This window comes from Dipodomys merriami, unplaced genomic scaffold (genome assembly GCF_024711535.1).
Source record: "Dipodomys merriami isolate MVZ:Mamm:240054 unplaced genomic scaffold, mDipMer1.0.p SCAF_6, whole genome shotgun sequence".
NCBI lineage: Eukaryota > Metazoa > Chordata > Mammalia > Rodentia > Heteromyidae > Dipodomys > Dipodomys merriami.
Window position 1 is genome coordinate 10,571,133 of NW_027206179.1, and position 19,363 is coordinate 10,590,495.

Genomic DNA, 19,363 nt, shown 5'->3' on the forward strand with positions numbered 1-19,363 from the left:
CTCAGGTGGGTCGAGCACCTACCTTGAGCTGAAGAGCTGAGGAACGGCGCCCAGGCCCTGAATTCGAGCCCCACAACAGACAAAGGAAAAAAAAATGTCTCCTGGCGTCCTAGCCTCTTGGGCAAAGAGTGGACACGGTGCGTGGCCTGAGGAATAGTGTGATTTTCGGTGAGTTTAGCGCTTGCCGACCCAGACTTTGGACAGCTGCTATGTCACGGGGCATGGTGACCAAAGGGGACCCACGCTCCCTGGTGGGTCTCCTCCCGTCATTCCCGGCATCACAGGTAGCCGGATTCGATCTGCCGTAGACAGTAACCAATGACCCACAGCCTAGATACCCGCTCCATTAGGCTTGTCTCCTGTCCCTAGACTCCAGAATCTTCTTTCATGTTGTTCTATATGGTGGCTGGCTTGACCCAGTCTGGAATATTTCAGATCTCTATGGATCAAAATGGTCCTCGCCTCCAGTCTAGAACATTTTAGACTGGCACTGTCCCCCACCGTACCGGCTTTCCTTTCTAGAGCATTCTAGCTCTGTAATGTCCAACATCCACTCTAGAAACAGCTGAGATCTGTGCTATCCAACACAGTAGCTGACTTCCATATTCTAGAACATTCTAGATTTATGCCATCCAGTACTACAGCCCATCCACATGGGCCAGTTTAAGTTTAAATTGCTTCAAACTGGATAACATGGAATAAGTTCGTTTCACTGGGTGCCTGGGGTTCACACCTGTCACGCTGGCAGTTCAAGGAGGCTGAAATCTGGAGGATCACAGTTTGGGGCCAATCCAACCTCTGCCCCCCAAAAACAACGTCTGTGAGATTCCACTCCTGATTAGCCAGCAAAAATGATAGACCAGAGCCGTGGCTCAAGTGGTTAGAGCATCGGCTGGGCAAGTGTCAGGCCCCAAGTTCAAATCCAGGTACCACCAGGTACCTCCGTTCCCAAGTGCCACCCACCCCAGTTCCAAGCTCATCAGGCACCAAGGGCCTGTGACTGCTGGCATGTACAGAGGACATTTCCATCCTCGTTCGATCGGCTGCTGGCCTGGCACAGACCTTGGCAAAGATCCCACAGCTCCATTCTGGCCCTCCTCTCGTGTGTGTGTGTGTGTGTGTGTGTGTGTGTGTGTGTGTGTGTGTGTGTGTGTGTTTTGGGGGGTCCGGTCGTGAAGCCTGAACTCTGGGCCTGGGCGCTGTCCCTCAGCTCTTTAGCTCAAGGCTAGCGCTCTACCACTTGAGCACAGCGCCACTTCTGGTTTTTTTCTTTTTGCTTATGTGGTGCTGAGGAATTGAACCCAGGGCCTCAGGCATGCAAGGCAAGAGCTCTACCACTGAGCCACCTTCCCAGCCCCTGTGTGTGTTTTGTAAATAAAGTTTTATTGACACATAGCTGTGTCCACTCATCTACATATTCTCTGCAGCTCCTTTCACACTCTGAGCAGCTGCAGACCCGTAAGGTCTGATAAAAGGATTCACCTTCCAGCCACTTAATAGAAGTTTACCAAAACTCTTAGAACATGCTAGAAGGATGCTGTTTAATGTGGTGGCAATTCAGCACCTGCAGCATGCGTGGTACATGTTACACAGAAATGGAATCTTGAATTACATTTCAGTTCAGTTATTAATATGCATAGACAGGCTAGGAACAAGTGTGCAGGGTGTGACTGCAGTGACAGTCCTGGCTCAGGGCTGGGTGGGGCTCAGGCAAAAGGGGATGTGACGCACAGGAGCGTGGGAGCAGTAGGCGGCTCAGTTCAAGAATATTCTAGAATATTCTCCTCTCCTTTTTCTCATAAGCAAGGACCCTCTGGTGGGGGGGGGGGGGAGGTGAGTTGTTCCCTGCAGGGAACTGAGTAGCATCCATGGCTTCCATCCACTCCAAGAGCTTCGCAGTGAGCTCCAGAATGGATAGGTGGGTGGATGGGTGGATGGATGGATGGATGGATGGGTGAATGGATTGGTGGACGGTGGATGGATTGACGGATGGATGGATAGGTGGATGGACAGATGGATGATGGGTGAATGGGTAGATAGATGAGTGGATGAATGGGTGGGTGATTGGGTGGGTAGGTGGATGGATGGGGGATGGGGATAAGTAGATGCATGGATGGGTAGATGGGTGGATGATGGGTGAGTAGATGATGAATGGACGCATGGATAGATGGATGGAAGAATGGTGGATGGATGGGTGGCTGGGTGGCTGGGTGAATAGATGATGGATGGGTGGATAGATGGATGGATAGATGGATGTATGGGAATATGGATGGACAGACAGTTGATGGATGGATGGAGAGGTAGATGGATGAATGGGTGGATGGACAGTGGATGGATGAATAGATGGATAGATGGGTAGATGGATGAAGATGGCAGATGGATGGACAGATGGATGTATGGATGGATGAATGAATGGGTGGGTGGACGGTGGATGGATTGACGGATGGATGGATAGATGGATGGATAGATGGATGGTGAATAGATGAGTGGATGGATGGATGGGTGAGTGGATAGATGGATGGGTAGATGGAGGGATGGATGGATAGATGGATGAATGGACAGGTGGATGGATGGATGGATGGGTGGATGGATGGGTGGGTGGATGGATGGGTGGGTGGATGGTGTGGTGAGACCCACAAGGTTCATGTGTTGGAAGCTTAGTCCTCAGTGTGGTGCTGTTGGGAGGAGGTGGGGCAGGGGTCCACGGGGAGGTGTTTGTGTCCTTGGAGTCATTAACGTATTTTGGGGGGAAGCAGAAGGCCGAGTCCTTAGAGAAAGGGCAGGACGCAGCTCCTCTCCCACGCTCTTAACCATTGGGATGCCCCCCCCAACGAGGAACTCATCTGAGCCAGGCCAACACCCGCACCATGGCCTTAAACCTAGGGACAGTGCGTGATCACAACCCCCTCTGCTGTGGCCCATTCCCAGCCTGGGGGAGATCACTGCAGTCACGGAAACATGCACAGATTCCTTCTGAAAGGTCAGCTTTCCTGAGCAGCCAGCCCATGCTTCAAAAACACCTTCTCCAAAGCCCCTCCCCTGACCTGCTCACCTCTTCTAGGACCATTGGATGATGGTCGTGAGGGACCCCCCAGAGCTCACTGGGCAGGGTGCCCGGGGAACCACACTTCCTTCAACTTCTGTCAAAAAACATTCCCCGGCGGGGGCGGGGAGGGTCAGCTGGCACGATGCCACCCATCTGGGACCACCCAGAGAGGGACGGCAGAGGTTGGACACCCGTGGTCCACCCCGATAATCCTCGCTCACTCAGCAAGCTGAGATCTGGAGGATCTGAGCAGAAAAGTCTGCAAGATTTCACCTCCAGCAAAACGTTGGCCTTGGAGGCATGGTTCAGGCGGTACAGCGCCAATGGAGCAAACAAGAGTACAGTGGGTGAGCATGAGGCCTTGAATTCAATTCCAGGATGGTACAAAAGGGAAGAGAGAGAGAAAAAGAAAACAAGGCTAGACAGGTCTAACAGGTGTAGTCAGAGAGACCGCGTGGAGGCCGAACACAGCCCAGCAGCCCCAGGGCACTGTTGCTCCACGTGACCCTCTTTTCCCTTCTTTTTGTCAGTCATGGGCCTTGAACTCAGGGTCTGGGCGTTGTCCTTGAGCTCCTCTGCTCAAGGCTAGTGCGTGCTCTACCATGTTGAGCCACAGTGCCCCTTCTGGTTTTCTGGTAGTTTGTGGGAGATCCTGGGTCTTGCGCACCCTGCTCTGTTCCCTCCCTCCCCTCTTTCCCCCTTACCACCCTCTGCTGCAGCCACACAGACCTCCTCATCACTCCTCTATAACGTACCAGGCTCCATCCTGCCCCAGGGCCTTTGCACAGCTGTGCCCTGTTCCTGTTCATGCTTCCTCGCCCTTTAGGACACGCACTGACCAGGTCCGCTTGTGCAATAGACAACCCGCACAACCAGGCACGAGCACCCTTGTGCGAAGGTGAGAGCAGGGTGTGCAGCAGACAAGGAACACCCGTCCTGATCCTGATTCCTTTACCTCCTTCTCAGTCAGACGCACACGGACCTCACCAGAAGTGCTGAGCCCCAAGGCTGCAAGCAAACTTGTTCCATCCTTTAGCCCCCAGACACCACATAGGACTCACCCCGGGCAAGGTCTTCTGTTCGTGCAGGGCAGTCTGAGCTTTGATGGCAGAATCCCTGGCACAATAGGTAAGGAAGGCACAGCCTGAGGAGGGAAAGAAACAGTGTGTGTAAGAGGGGGCTGGGGGCGGGGGGAGGGCACCCTGTGTGCACAGTAGCCCAAAGGTGGGCGCAATCCCAGGACCCACGGGTGGATGAGCAGATGCACACCATGGTACTGAAATATTACTCAGCCAGGAACAAGCACAGGGCTGTGACTCATGCTACCTACAGCATGAAGGGAGCCCACCCACTCACCCAAGCCACCTTGGCTCAGCAGGGAGAGCAGCAGACACGAAAGACTACAGGAAAGGTCTAGAACAGGGCGGGGGGGGGGGGATCCAGAGACAGGAAGTGACCGTGTGATGCCCTGGAGCAGGAAGGAAGCAGGAGTTAGACTCTCATGGGGACCGGGCTTCCAGGGATGAGGCTGGCTGCCCACCGCTGCGCACGTATTTGATGCTGTCGGACTGAATGTACAGGTGGCTCACACCTGTCATCCCAGCTACTCAGGAGGCCGAGAGCTGAGGATCAAGGTTCAAAGGCAGCCCAGGCAGGAAAGTCTGTGAGACTCTTAATCTCCATTGACACACACACTCTCTCTCTCACACACACACACACACACACACACACACAGAAGCTGGAAGTGGAGTTGTGGCTCACGTGGGGGCTCTAGCCTTGAGCAAAAAAAGAAGCTCAGGGCCAGCGCCAGGCCCTTGTGCAAGCCCCGGGATGAACACACCCTGTGGGGGGGTGGGAACAGCAGCAGGGGTGCAGTCCCCCGCTCATACCCACCCCCAAAGGGGAGCCCGGGAAGTGGCAAAGAGGAGGCTGGTTTGGTTTTCATTACCTCAGTAGGGCAATGAGGGGGCTGAGATGGGGACTGGGCTCAGGAGGGGCACCAGAACCCCAGAAGGAGGTGGCAGGGATGCATGGGTTTGGCAGGCCTCAGCCCCCTTCCCCGCTGCCCTCCGCCCCTGGAGAAGATGCTGAGATGGGAAAAGCCAGTCGGGAGAGGCAAGGGGTGGGTCCATCCCTGGGGCGGTCCAGAGCAAGGCTGTGATTGGACGTCACCCTGAGGTGGGTGTGGCAGGCAGGACAGACCCTTGGGAGTTGGGAGTGAGGCCTGAGGGTGAAGGGCAGGCCTGGGTTCATGCCAAGCATGGGGGGGGGGGATAAAAATTTAAAGAGAGCCTTTAATCACCTTTCTACATTTTTGTCCCCCTCCCCAGTCCTTGGGGGCAGACATGGGGGGGAGAAATATATGAAGACAATTCGCTTAAGGCCTGAAAGAAATCAGCCACAACTGGCAAGAAATCAGGCTGCGGGCAGAGGTTAAGCTAGATCACCATCTTTCTCCTTTGGCTGTTTTTCCTGGGGAGTCCTATCTGTGGGATTTGGGGAGAGGGGGTGGTGAGCACAGGAGAGTAGAAGTGATTACCCTCCCCTTCCCCAAATGGCCTTAGGAGCCTTCAGTCCTAGGGCCCCAGGAAGAAAAACGGCATCCAAGTGTGCAGCAGCCGGGGACCGCTGTCCGTGGTGCTGAACCTCACTCCTGGGCCTTCACCTCCAGAGAGCTCCTCTTACTCTCAGCTTTCCTGGTCTCATTCAGGGGAAAGAAAGTGTGGCCCTGCTTCCCCTGTCCCAAATATATCCACCCTTAGAGTGTGGCTCTTGTTGCAAGCTGGTTTGTATGCCTCTGTTGAAGTCCTGACCCCTGGAATGGAGGAGAATTTAGAAAAGGACTCCTAACCGGGCGCTGGTGGCTCAGGCCTGTCATCCTAGTTACTCAGGAGGCCGAGATCTGAGGATTGCAGTTCGAAGCCAGCCCTTTTTTTTGGGGGGGGGTGGGAGAAAAGTCTCTGTGAGACTCTCATCTCCAATGAACCACTCAAAAACTGGAAGCGGCACTGTGGCTCAAAGTGGTAGAGCGCTCACCTTGAGCAAAAGAAGCTCAGGAAGAGAGTCCAGGCCCTGAGTTCAAGACCCACAACTGACAAAAAGAAAAAGAAAAGGTGTCCTTCTAGAGGGAACCAGTGTGACGTAACAAGACCCAATACAGCCTCCTCGTGCAATCGGGGGACATTTTGGCTGGACACAGGGACTCACACCTATCATCCCAGCTACTCAGGAGGCTGAGACTCAGAGGCTAGTGGTTGGAAGCCAGTCAAGAGGAAGGTGGGGAGTTTTGTTTTGTTTTTTGTCAGCCATGGGGCTTGAACTCAGGGCCTAGGTCCTGCCACTGAGCTCTTTGGCTCAAGGGTAGCGCTCTACCACTTGAGTCATTGCGCCACTTCTGGTTTTCTGGTGCTCATCGTGGATAAGAGTGTCACAGACTTTTTCTGCACAGGCTGGACTGTGAGATCCTCAGATCTTAACCTCCTGAGTAGCTAGGATTTCAGGCGTGAGCCACCAGCACTTGGCTTAAAAAAGTACTCTTGAAATAACCACCGAGCTCCTCCTACAATCTCATCTAGACACCAAACGTTAGATCTGCAGGGTAAAATGAGTCACTCGGTCACTGGACCTGGGGCTCTGATCTCCAGGGGCCAGGTGGAGCTCATGCCAATAATCGCAGCACAAAGGAGGCAGAGATCAGGGAGATCCAAGCCCTGGGTATAGAGGAAGGACTTTTTCTGGAGAAAAAAAAAAAACTAAATTAAACAGCACTGAAGGCGTGGCTTAAGTGGCAGAGGTGGAGCTCCAGCCGCAGGGGCGGGGCTAAAGTAATACGGTGCCAGTCTACCAAGCCCTAGGCCTTGATTCAATTCAAACCCCATCCCGCAAAGAAAAAAAATTAATTTAATTTCAAAAGGAGGAAAAATAAAGAAAAACCAGAGGACTGGGGTGATTCTTATGCACAGATCTGGGCTTCTGTCCCTTTCCGGAAGCCTCTGACCTCAGTCACAGCCCACACTCTCCCTGGTCACCTTTGAAGCCACCATTTCCTTGGTGGGCAGCCCTCCGTGGCTCCCAGTGCCCATCACGACAAAGCCAAGTCCGCCCTGCAGCCCACAGGGCCCTGAACAAGCTGCCCCTGTCCCCTCCCTACTCCTCTCCTCCCTCTCTGCCCCTTGCTTCCTCCACACCAGCCACATGGGCTCCTCCATGCTCCTCCACACACCAGGCTCCATCCTGCCCCAGGGCCTTTGCACAGGCCATAGCCTTCTGCTCAAATGCTTTTCCGTTGGCTTTAGAACAACAGTCTTCCCATCGGTCACTTCTGTAGTCATCACAAAGTGCATCTCTGACCACCAAACCACGCAGTCATCTTCCCCAATACACATCGTGAATTATTTTGTTCACAACTACCTAGCGGTATTACATTCACATATCTGGCTGGGCGCTGTTGGCTTATACAAGCTCATTCTAGCTACTCACTCTAGAGGAGGCTTAGACCCGAAGAACAGAGGTTCAAAGCCAGCCCAGGCGGGAAAGTCTGTGCAGCCTTATCACCAGTCAACCAGCAAAAAATGCCAGGCTTCAGAGAACAGCAGAGTAGAGCGCCGGCCAAGAAAGCGAAGCAGGAACACAAGGTTCTGAGTTCAAGCCCAGGTAGTGGCACACATAAAAACGTATCTATTGCCGGGCGCTGGTGACTCACGCCTGTAATCCTAGCTACTCAGGAGGCTGAGATCTGAGGATCGCGGTTCAAAGCCAGCCCAGGCAGGAAAGACTGTGAGACTCCTATCTCCAATAACCACCAGAAAACCGGAAGTGGCGCTGTAGCTCAAGTGGTAGAGTGCTCGCCTTGAGCTGAAGAGCTGAGGGACAGCGCCCAGGCCCAGAGTTCAAGCCCCACGACCGACAAAAAAAAAAAACGTATCTATTGATAAACCGATTCTAAGTGTTACAACCACCCAGTGCTGCCAGCCACCCACACTCCTCATCTCCCACCACAGTGACAGACAGAGGCTCAAAACACACAGTCACGCGTGGAAGTTCCCGCAGACAGAGAGCAGCACAGGCACCAGGGGCACCTGGCTGTCTAGGTCCCATGCACCAGGTGACACCCATGCTCACCTGGAGAGGGTGAGCCCGGAGTGATGCCCACTTGCTTCTACCCCACCCCCCCACCATCGCCAATCCCCCCCAGATCCATTCATCCAACCATCACCCACCCATTCACTCATCCACCCATCCATCCATCCATCATCCACCCACCCACCCACCCATCCATCCATCTACCTATCCACCCACCCACCCACCCACCCATCCATCCATCCATGCATCCATTCATCCACTCACCCACCCATCCATCCATCCACCCATCATCCACCCATCCATCTATCCATCCATCCATCCACCCATCATCCATCCATCCATCCATCCATCCATCATCCACCCACCCACCCATCCATCCATCCATCCATCCATCTACCTATCCACCCACCCACCCATCCATCCATCCATCCACCCATCCATCCACCCATCCATCCATCTACTCACCCACCCACCCACCCATCCATCCATCCACCCAACCATCTATCATCCACTCACCCACCCATCCATCCATCCATCCATCTACCTATCCACCCACCCACCCATCCATCCATCCATCCACTTACACACCCACCCACCCATCCATCCATCCACCCATCCATCAATCCATCTGCCCATCCATCCACGCACATATCCATCCATCTGTCCATCAGTCTGTCCACGGATTAGTCCATCCACCCACCCTCTATTACCCATCCTCCATCCTCCATCCGTTCTCCCTCCATCCCCTGGGTGCCCACCAGCACCTCCCCCTCTTCCCCCCCCATCCCTGCTACCTTCTGGTAACCTCTCACCCGATTCATCCACATGCCCGCCTCCAATGCTGAGCCTCTGCTGAGCCTCCAGGTCTGTGACGGAGACTGGCCCGCCCCTGGGGCATGCTGGGTAGGGCCAGGTTCTCTACACCCAGCAGCCCCTCCCTCCGGCCTTAGTGACACCCAAGCCCAGGGACAGCCAGCTTCCCCGGATGCCAGCTGCTTCTACAAAGCTCAAGCTCGTTCTCCTGTCTTCCTCCTGGGCGACCCAGGGCTGGGTGCTGCCGTCTCTGGGCTCCAGCCTCTTCCATGACTCCCTGCCGGCCTCTGGGAAAGAGCACCAGCTCAGGCCAGCACCTGCCAGCGCTCACCCCTGCCCAGTGCCGCCTCCACTCCACAGCCCACCTCCCATCGCCGAACTCCCTGCTGGGTTTCACGCGCACGAGTGTCTACCAATGAATCCGTGAAATGCTTTCCCCACCTGGAAAACTCGTACACGTCCTTCAGAGCCCCGCTTCTAACGCTCCTTCTTCCTCCCTGCAGTGAGAGTCCTCAGGCAGAGCGCCTGCTCTGACTTCTCTTGTTCCCTCAACTCTGACCCCATCCTGACCACTGCCTGGGGCCAGCTGCAGCCTCTGATCTCCTTTGTTCCTCCAAGGGCTTTGGGAAATGTTGAATACTTGAGCGAGCAAGTGAGTGACAGAATGAATTCACGTGTGAATGAATGAGTGAGTGAATGCAGGGATGAATCAATGAATGAGTGAACAAATGAATAAATGAATGGGACTCGACTGGGTGTTCCCAGGGCCGATACCTCAATGGCTGAGAAAGCCCCCGCCGCTAACCCTGACACAAGCCTCCTCAGACGGCCAGGCGCCGGTGGCTCACGCCTGTCATCCCAGCTACTCAGGAGACTGAGATCTGAGGATCGTGGTTCAAAGCCAGCCTGGGCAGGAAAAAAGCCCAGGAGTCTCTTATCTTGAATTAATCGCAGGAAAAAAAAAAAGCCAGAAGTGAAGCTGTACCCTGCCTTCCCCACACAGTGGAGATTTCCCATTTGGTGACCCCCGGACCTTTGCACAGTTGGCTTTGCTGCCATTAACCTCTCCCCTCGGCCCCCAGGGCTTGGCTTGGTCACTGGCCATAACCCCCCCTCCTCCAAGGGCTTTACACAGATTCCCCCATTGCTAGGATCCAGCTTCATCATCAAAGGCACCTGGGGAAACTGAGGCACAGAGCTGCCACCGCGACGGGTCACCTCGTACAAGCTGAGGAGCCTTGTCCACCCAGGGGGAAGTGGGGGGACTATCCCGGCTGCCCAGGGTGCCAGCAGGGAGAGCTCGGTGCTCCTGTGCCCCCCTCCAGCCCCCTCCCCACCAGGCCCCATCCGTCGCCCCCCACCCCAGGGCGGGAGTCACACCGCATCCCTCGCCTCCCGCCGGGCGCGCGGCTGCCGTCCCCATGGCAACCACAGGCCAGGCCCCGCCGCCCAGGCCCGCTCAACCTCCGCTCTAAGACAAATATTGTCATTAGCATGCAAATGCACCCGCGATTAGCATCAACGGGGACCCCCCCCCAGAGCCCACGCGAGACCCTCCCCACCCCTTCCACCCTGAGGGGGGGCTGTGGGAAGGAACCCCAGGGCCTGAGCCCCTGGCTGGAGTTGGGGGGGATCCCAGGGAGACACCCCCCACTCTGGGGGAGGCAGGGACCCGGGGAGGGGTCCGGGTGTGGCCCTCCACCCCCATGGTGGCTGTCTCCATCCAGGGCAATCTTTGGGGGGCTCCCCCTTCAGATTAGGGGGGAAGCCTGTGGCACCTCTGCCCACGGACACACACCTGTTCCCCTGGCCTAAGAGATGGGGGGTGCCTGGCTCTGGTGGGCTCCCCATTTGGGCCTCAGTTTCCCTGAAATGCACCCATCCCGTGGGGATTCCTCTCCCTCCCCCCCCCAGGACTGAATGTCCCCCAAGTGAAGAATCAGATGGTACAAGCAGGCTAACGATGACGCCCCACATCCGACTGCCAGATGTCTGTCCGGGTGACGTCGGAGGGAGGCTCTGCACCCCAAGGTGGTCTCACACACACACACACACACACACACACACACACACCTTCCCAGGCACCCAACCTGTGCAAGCCCCAGCCCAGGGCGTTGCAGCCTGGTGAACACATTCCCACATTCCCTGGTGAACACAAACCCTTGGGAAGGGTTTCTTTCCATCCTTCCAGCCTGGAAATCCAACACTACCACCCCTTCTTCCCATAGCTTTGGGACACCCTGGCATGCACCCTGTTGACTGCCAGACATGAAGCCAAGGGCTGGCCGCAGACCAGAGAAGGACAGACACTGGCCCCGAGTCACACAGCTGAGCCTCACACCAGCTTTGGCCAGAGCTCCTGGCCCTTCACACACCCCTCGCCTTCTGAGTGCCCCCCAACCCAAGGACCCCTGCCGCCTCCTGGGAAGGAGGGAGGTCGCGTCCATTTTGAACCTGAGGGAAACCCCCTCATTCCTTGGGCCCAGACTAACCAAGAACCCCCAAACCACGGACGGTGGATGTCGGCGCTCAGGGACACCTGCTTCTCGATTTTCATTTCCCAAGGAGAGATCACACATGTCAAAAGCCTCCCCCGCCCCCCCCCCGCGCCAGGCATCCCCAGAACCCCACATTCTCCGTACCGTACCGTACCCAAGCCTGCTTCTGTGGACACAGGGAGACTGAGGCTGGAGCACCTCCCCGACTAGCACCTCCCCTCAACACCCGAGATTTTTAAAATGAGGGAAAGAGTGACAGAGCCACCCTTAGGGGGGACAGTGGAAGCCCCCCATTCTTACAGGAATCTTTCTAGAATTGGGTGTTTTGGTAAGACTAGGGGATTGAGAATGAGAAAAGCCCTCTGGCCAGCCCTATACCTGCGCCCCCCACCCCGGCAAACCTAACTTGGGGCTGACCAGGAGCCCCTTTTTCTTCTTAGCTGGGTACGGGACTCAGATTTCTCAGACACCCCCGTTTGTGATTGTGGGTTTAGAAGATGAATGGGGGATGGGATGGTGGGTCTTCCTTCCCTCCCCCTCCGGGTACCAGCCTGGGGAGGGGGGGGGGTCTGGCTGGAAGTGACAGGCCTGAGGTCCATGCCAGCCGACCCTCCTGGTGGGCTGCCATTCATTCATTCATTCACTCATTCATTCATTCATTCACTCAACAAACCTGTATTCCCCCTCAGCAGGCATCAAAGCGGGATGGGGGCGGGGAGATGGAAACAAACAGGGTCCGAGAGGGTCACAGACCTCGGTGGTGAGTCTCTAAGGCCCCGTCCAGGGTCTTGCTGGAAGAAGAGGGGGGGACCCGGGTATGGTCAGCATTTGGTCTTCCGGGTCCCAGCCCCCACGTCTGACAGGGAGAGCTTGCCACCCGATCTCAGACCCTGGGCCGCAATCAGAGATACCGTCACCTGTCACCCCTCCCCGGAGGCCATCAGAGAGAGAGACAGAGAGAGCGCACAGGGGAGGGAGGGAGAGAGGGGCAAGCTGGGAGTGGGGGGGAGCAGCAGCCAGGGCTCCCCACCCCACCTGGCTGGCAGAAGCTGCCCACGCCTCCCTCCCCCCCACCGTCGTCCACCCCAGGATCAGCAGCGCCCGGTTATTGTCTTGGCCTCAGACCCCCACACAGAGCCACACAGCTTGGCCAGGTCGAACTTGAGCCAAAGGTGGGCTTGGAGGAGGAGGAGGGGGACCCCCATGCCTAAGGGGCAGATGGACAAGACACCCCAAGGAGAGGCCAGGTGACAGCCTGCCACCCCCCACACACAGACAACACAACACAACACACCCCCAGGCCGGCCCACCCCGAGCCCCCCACACACACCCTGGCTTCCTTTGTAGTTACCGATCAGCCCTGGCGGGGGGGGGGGGTGTCCAGGTCTCCCCACACACACACGAAGCTGTCCCTCACCCCCACCCACGGGGGGGGCACAGGCCTGGCTTTGTGCAGCGCTGGCCCCAGCCAGCGATGGAGTCCGGAGGTTCAAACTTCCCCGGGGCCAGCAGCGGAGGCGGGGAGGGGGGGGGTGAGGGGGGGGCTGTGGGATGGGGGGGACAGGGAGGGGGAGGGTGTCAGGAGGCGCCCCTGGCACCCGGGCAGGAAGGAGTGGGCAGGGGGGGTGGAGGGGATGGGAGGGGGGAGTGGAGGGGGGATGGAGGATAGGGGAGGGGGTGGAGGATAGGGGAGGGGGTGGAGGGGAGGGAAGGGGGGGTGGAGGGGAGGGAGGGGGTGGAGGGGAGGGAAGGGGGGGTGGAGGGGAGGGAGGGGGGGTGGAGGGGAGGGAGGGGGTGGAGGGGAGGGAGGGGGAAGGAGGGGGTGGAGGGGAGGGAAGGGGGGGTGGAGGGGAGGGAGGGGGGTGGAGGGGAGGGAAGGGGGGGTGGAGGGGAGGGAGGGGGTGGAGGGGGGTGGAGGGGAGGGAGGGGGTGGAGGGGGTGGAGGGGAGGGGAGGGGGAGGGGGAGGGAAGGGGGTGGAGGGGAGGGAGGGGGAGGGAGGGGGTGGAGGGGGGTGGAGGGGAGGGAGGGGGTGGAGGGGGGTGGAGGGGAGGTGGAGGGGAGGGAGGGGGTGGAGGGGAGGGAGGGGGAGGGAGGGGGGTGAAGGGGATGGGATGGGAGGGGGTGGAGGGGGCGGGGCGGGGCGGGGCGCCGACCCCCACCTTTGTGCATGCCCGTGTACGGGTCCTTCAGCACCGTCAGCTCGTAGATGCGGCCGAACTGCTCGAAGAGCGGCTTCAGGTCCTGCTCGTCCAGGTTGCGCGGGATCTGGCCCACGAACAGCTTGATGGCGTCCAGGTCCTTCATGCCGTCGGGCTGGGCCCCGGGGGGCTCGGGCCCGCTGCCGCCCACCGGCGAGGGCCGCGGCTGCACGAGCTGGGGCTGCTGCCGGCGCGCCTCGCTCTCGGTCAGGCGGGCCATGGCGGGCGCGGGCCGCGGAGGACCAGCGGGCGACGCCGCCCCGCCCGCCCGCCCCGCCCCGCCCCGCCCGCCCGCCCCGCCCGCGCCGGACCCGGCCCGGCCACAGCGGCCCCCGGCGGCCGCCGCGCGCACTGCAGCCCGCGCGCCCGCGCCGGACCCGGCCCGGCCACAGCGGCCCCCCGCGGCCGCCGCGCGCACTGCAGCCCGCGCGCCCGCGCCGGACCCGGCCCGGCCACAGCGGCCCCCCGCGGCCGCCGCGCGCACTGCAGCCCGCGCGCCCGCGCCGGACCCGGCCCGGCCACAGCGGCCCCCGGCGGCCGCCGCGCGCACTGCAGCCCGCGCGCCCGCGCCGGACCCGGCCCGGCCACAGCGGCCCCCCGGCGGCCGCCGCGCGCACTGCAGCCCGCGCGTGGGAAACGCCGGGGAGCGCGGGGAAGACGCGAGATCCCGGGCCGAGGGCGCACGCGCGCCAGGCCGAGGCCCCGCGGGGCCAAGCGGCGCTCTGGAGAGTCTGGAGCGCGACTTCCTTAGGGAAATGGAGGCCTGGGGTGTGAAGGGGGGGGGGGACACACAGAAGCCCGCGGGGAAACTGAGGCCAGCACGTGGGCAAGCGGAGGCTGCCTCTGGGGGGAACAGGTGTGCATGAGTCCCACGTGCATTTATAAAGACGACACACGCACACACACACCGGGCTCCGCACACAGACGACATCATCCAACCCGCAGGACAATTCAAGCCAGGGACGCGCCAACAGCCACAAATGCAACGAAGAGAGACTGGGCCAGGTGAGCATGGGTTCATCTGCGCAAAGGCCCTGGGGCATGCAAGCCACTGCGTGCAGGAATCGCAGGAGAGCAATGGAGGGGGGGATCATGAGAGTACCAGGTGACACAGAGAAGAAGGAAGGGACTCACGAAATACTAACGTGAGCCTCAGGCCAGGACGAGGGTGGGGACACACCACGCTCGTGTTTAAGGTGCATCATTCAAGCTGGGAAGGTGGCTTCATGGTAGGGTGCTTGCCTTGCATGCATGAAGCCCTGGGTTCCATTCCTCAGCACCACATACACAGAAAAAAGCCAGAAGTGGCGCTGTGGCTCAAGCAGTAGAGCGCTAGCCTCAAGCAAACAGAAGCTCAGGGACAGCGCCCAGGCCCTGAGTTCAAGCCCCAGGACTGGGGGTGGGGGAAGCTACAGAATTCAAGTATAGACACCCTCCTCCCCCCACCCCAAATTCAGTAGTTAGATAATATGCCATCCTATGGACAGGCTGGGTTTTTCCTGTGGTATACACACTGGAGCATCACACAGCTCCGAACAAGATGAAGATTTTTACGTGGGAGGGCCTCTGAGGCCACGGCACTCAGTGAGAGAATCAGACACACAAGGCCCCACCGTGAAGGGCTCCATCGATAGGAAACATCTAGAACAGGTAGCTTCACACAGGAAGGGGACTGGAAAAGAAAGGGACTGGGGGGTGGGGGGGAAGCTCCTGGGGTCAGGCTTCCTTTGGGGTGACGTCACACCATGTGGAGAATGAACTAGAGTGAGGAAAACAATGCATGAAATCAAAGCCTTAATACCACAGTTGTCAAAAATCAACTGGGAAGAGGATGCCGGTGGCTCACGGCTGGAATCCTGCTTCGTAAGACTCTCATCTTCAATTCACCACCATTAAAAGGCCAGAAGTGGAGCTGTGGCTTGAGCCAAAAATAAAATAAAGATAATAAAATTAAGCTCAGGGACAGCATCCAGGGCCTGAGTTCAAGCCCAGGACTGGCACGCACACACACACACACACACACACACACACACACACACACACACACATCACAACTACGGTTGAGGGCACAACGCTGCCTGGCCGGGCTTTGAATCACCATCCTCAGGATCTCAGCCTCCTAAGGAGCTATGATGAGAGGCGTGAGCCCCCAGCATCACAACCATTTTCTGCCTGATGACGCTTTCCCCACCCTCATTCCCCACAGCAACCTTAAGAAGTAAGAACTGTTTTTATTTGTAAGAACAGAGCAAGGACTGACGCCCAGAGAGGTCAAATCACTTGCGCAAGATCACACAGCACCAACCGTGGGGCCTCAAACCAGGAAACTGAACTCTCCCCCCCACTCCCCATGTGCGGACGGTCTTCCTCACTCACGCTGCTGGCACCTGGCCCTCCTTGCTTCCTTATTTCCCACGTGCTAAAGAGAGAAGAGCAGGGGGGCCTGGTGAGGACTCAGCGTCGCTTGGCATGGTGCCCGGAGCGCTCCACAAATGGCCATGGCTGGCAGCCACCTGGTCACACACACACACACACGCTGACAGCACACACTGGGTCGGCTTCGCAGCAAGGCTGGGCCAGGGGTCGGAGGTTTTTCTGCACCCATGGGCTCCTCAGTGCCCCGGCATTCAAGCGCAGCCCAGGCCTGGCCGGGCCTAGCAAAGCTCCGGGGATGCTGGGGCTGGTCCAGCCAGGGCTCTGTTTCCATGGAGACGTGAGTGGGATGCTCTGAGCCCTGTAGGCCTCCCTGTGCTGGGAGGATGGGGGGGGGGGAGTGTGGGTGGGAACAGGGAGGAGCCACGCAGGGCTGGGCTGGTCTCCAGGGGGCTCCCGGCTAGTGCCTCAGTTCCTGTAAAGTAGGCCTCAAATTGCTCTTCTGGCCCAGCTGACATAAATCTGATGGTTACACTTCTGGTGGTAGTGGGGTTTGAACTCAGGACTTTCAGCTGGCTAAAGGAGGTGCTCTATCTCAGAGCCACACCCCTTACTGTAAAGCCACGCCCCTACCGGTGGACTGAGCCACGCCCCATCACAGATCACACCCTCATCCCGGCCACACCCTCTAGGACCACGCCCCCTCTGCAGGCCACGCCCCACCCATTGACCACGCCCCCAGACTTGAGCCAAGGCCGCGGCCCTTTCTCCTTTAGCTTGTGTTTTGTGCCGGTCCCGGGGCTTGAACCCGAGGCCTGGGCGCTGTCCCTGAGCTATTTTTACTGTAGGCCACTGTTCTACCACTTGAGGCCATAGCTCCAGTTGGTAATGTACTGGAGAGAGTCTCAGCGACTTTCTTGTGGTGACTGGTTCTCAGCTGAGGTTCTCAGCTCTGTTTGCTGAGCAGCTAGGATTCCAGGCCTGAGCTGCTGGTGCCCGGCCTTTTAGCTATTTTGTTGTTGTTGTTGTTGTTTTAGCTAGCGTCTAGCGTTTTTTTGCAGTGACCAGCATGGGCTTTAATCCTTCTATTGATGCTTCCCTCATAGCGGGAAAGACAGGCATGTCCCCCCATGCCTGGCTTGTTGGTTAAGATGCCGTCTCCCCAAAGGAGAGGAGCACAAAGGTGCAATGCCGTGTGCATCCGGTCGCACAAAATAGTATTTATCGACATGAGCTCTAGGGGATGGAAATGACATGTTTTTCTTTGTTGCTGTTTTTGTTTTCTATCTCATTTGTTCATTTATCTGTTTGGGGGAGGGTAAGAGGGAGCAGAAATGGAGGGACAAAGGGTGAGCAAACACAAGCATGATATTCCCAGGGCTCTGTGTTGGACATGAACTATACAGCTTGGGGTGGGGACGGGAAGGAAACACTCAGAGAGAGCAGGGGAAGGGGCAACAGGATCCAAAAAGAAATGTACTATTTCACTGACTCATGTAACTACAACTTCTCTGTATACCACCTTTATAATCCTTGTTGTTGATGTTGGTCTTGGGGCCTGAACTCTGGGCCTGGGCGCTGTCCCTCAGCTCTTCAGCTCAAGGCGAGCGCTCTACCACTTGAGCCACAGTGCCACTTCCAGTTTTCTGGTGGTTCATTGGAGACAAGAGTCTCACACTTTCCTGCCCCAGCTGGCTTCTAGTGGTAATCCTCAGATCTCAGCCTCCTGAGTAGTAGGATTACAGGCTTGAGCCACAAGCCCGGCTCCTCCCCCATCCTTCTGACTTTTCTCCTGTTCTCAACATTTTGAAATCGACAAAGTGTAAGGGCAGGAATCAGCCAGGCACTAGGGGCCCAAACCTATCATCCCAGCTACTCAGGAGGCTGAGATCTGGAGGATCAGAGTCCAGGGTCAGCCCTTGCTGACCTCTTCAAGTAACCAGCAAAAAGCTGGACTGTTGGAATAGCTGCAGTGGTAGAGTGCCAGTTGTTGTTCAAGCCCCAGTACATTCTCTCTCTCTCTGTTTGTCTCTCTCTCTCTCTCTCTCTCTCTCTCTCTCTCTCTCTCTCTCACACACACACACACACACACACACACACACAGGGCACAGGGTAAACCACAAAAAACCACTGGCTCTACCTTCTCGCAGTCCTGCTAGTGGCTACGGTGCCTTTGGGAGAAAGTGGATGCATCCACAATTTTTCTTGTCACCCAGAGTTAATGGGGGACCCAAGGGGTTCCCCTGGGACGTCAAGAAGCCCAGCAACAAGCTGCCAGGAGTGCCTGGCATGGGCAGCTTGAACTCAGTTTCTTCTTTGTAATTTCCAGAGGCTGCCAGAGACCTTTCCAGAAGCCAAGGCCAGCCGGTCCCTCCCGTCCTTCCCCAGTGCAAACCACACATGTCTCCCTCTCCCCACTTCTCCCCTCATTAGCTCTTTCTCCCAACCACCCAGGCTGAGCCCTGCCCCAGGGCCTTTGCACGGGCTGTCCTTGCTCTCCATCGCAGCCCTGTGGTTTCCACATGGCTTCCTCCTTGTCGCTTTGATTTCACTCACGGGTCCTCCCCTCAGGGGCTCTTCCCAGAGACTCCCTGTGCCCCGTCCAAGCCATCCACGGCACAGGTCCTATCTACAGGTGTCCTCGCCCACTTGGGGCCTGTCGCCCCCTTCTGCAGTAGAGGGACCCCCCTTTGGTGGCTGGGGGGGTGTGCGAGGCCGATGAGCCCTGCCCCCCCCCCCCGTCCGTTTTCCCTTTGTGATGTTTCCGTTGTAGCCTAGCACTTCTGCTCAGGGCTAGCCTCAGCCCCTGTAAGGGGCGGGGCCCCAGCACCAGGAAGCCTGAGACAGCCAAAACCCACCCTGCGTTTATGTCGACGATGAAGAAAACCCCTCACCACGGGCCCGGTAGCAGGAGGCAGGCTGGGGACGCCGGCCCGCACACAGCGGCTACTTTGGCCAGTCAGGCTTAGTGCGGCTTTGCATTTCTGGGTGACAATCAGGAGCACAGAACCCCAACCCCAAGGCTTTTGCACCCACGGGGCCGCCCCCTGGAGGAGGGGCAGCTGCTGGCGTCCACAACCCGCGGGCCCTGCCCTCCTGCCCACCCATCCTGATGGTTTCCTGCTCCCAGAACCTTCCGGACGGAGGGGAGCGGGTGACTGCAGCACCCTGGTCCGGGGTTCCCAGGGCAGAGGCCACAGGGGCAGGGGGGGGGGGAGGAGAGACAGGAAGGGCTGGGCTTTGGGGAGCAGCCTGGCAGCCTCCCTGGCTCTACGGGGGGCCCCTTCACTCCTGATCCCCCCACCCAGGACCCCAGCCGTGTGAAGAGTGGGGGGGGGAACCGAGGCCTGGG

At 58.2% G+C, this 19,363-nt stretch overlaps 1 protein-coding gene across 9 annotated transcripts in view; it reads right to left on the minus strand.

Annotated features, from left to right (window-relative positions):
• The window catches only part of Celf5 (CUGBP Elav-like family member 5), a 33,397-nt gene extending 19,539 nt beyond the window's left edge, over window positions 1-13,858 (minus strand). For 4 of the 9 annotated variants that reach the window (XM_070002471.1, XM_070002470.1, XM_070002468.1 and 1 more), the window contains exons 1-2: window positions 13,600-13,832; window positions 4,108-4,190 (exon numbers count right to left, since the gene is read on the minus strand). In XM_070002471.1, the coding sequence (XP_069858572.1) occupies window positions 4,108-4,190; window positions 13,600-13,744 (228 nt within the window). In that variant the 5' untranslated portion in view covers window positions 13,745-13,832. The other 5 variants (XM_070002467.1, XM_070002473.1, XM_070002472.1 and 2 more) reach the window with 3 other exon arrangements.
• Window positions 13,859-19,363: the final 5,505 nt, after the last annotated feature.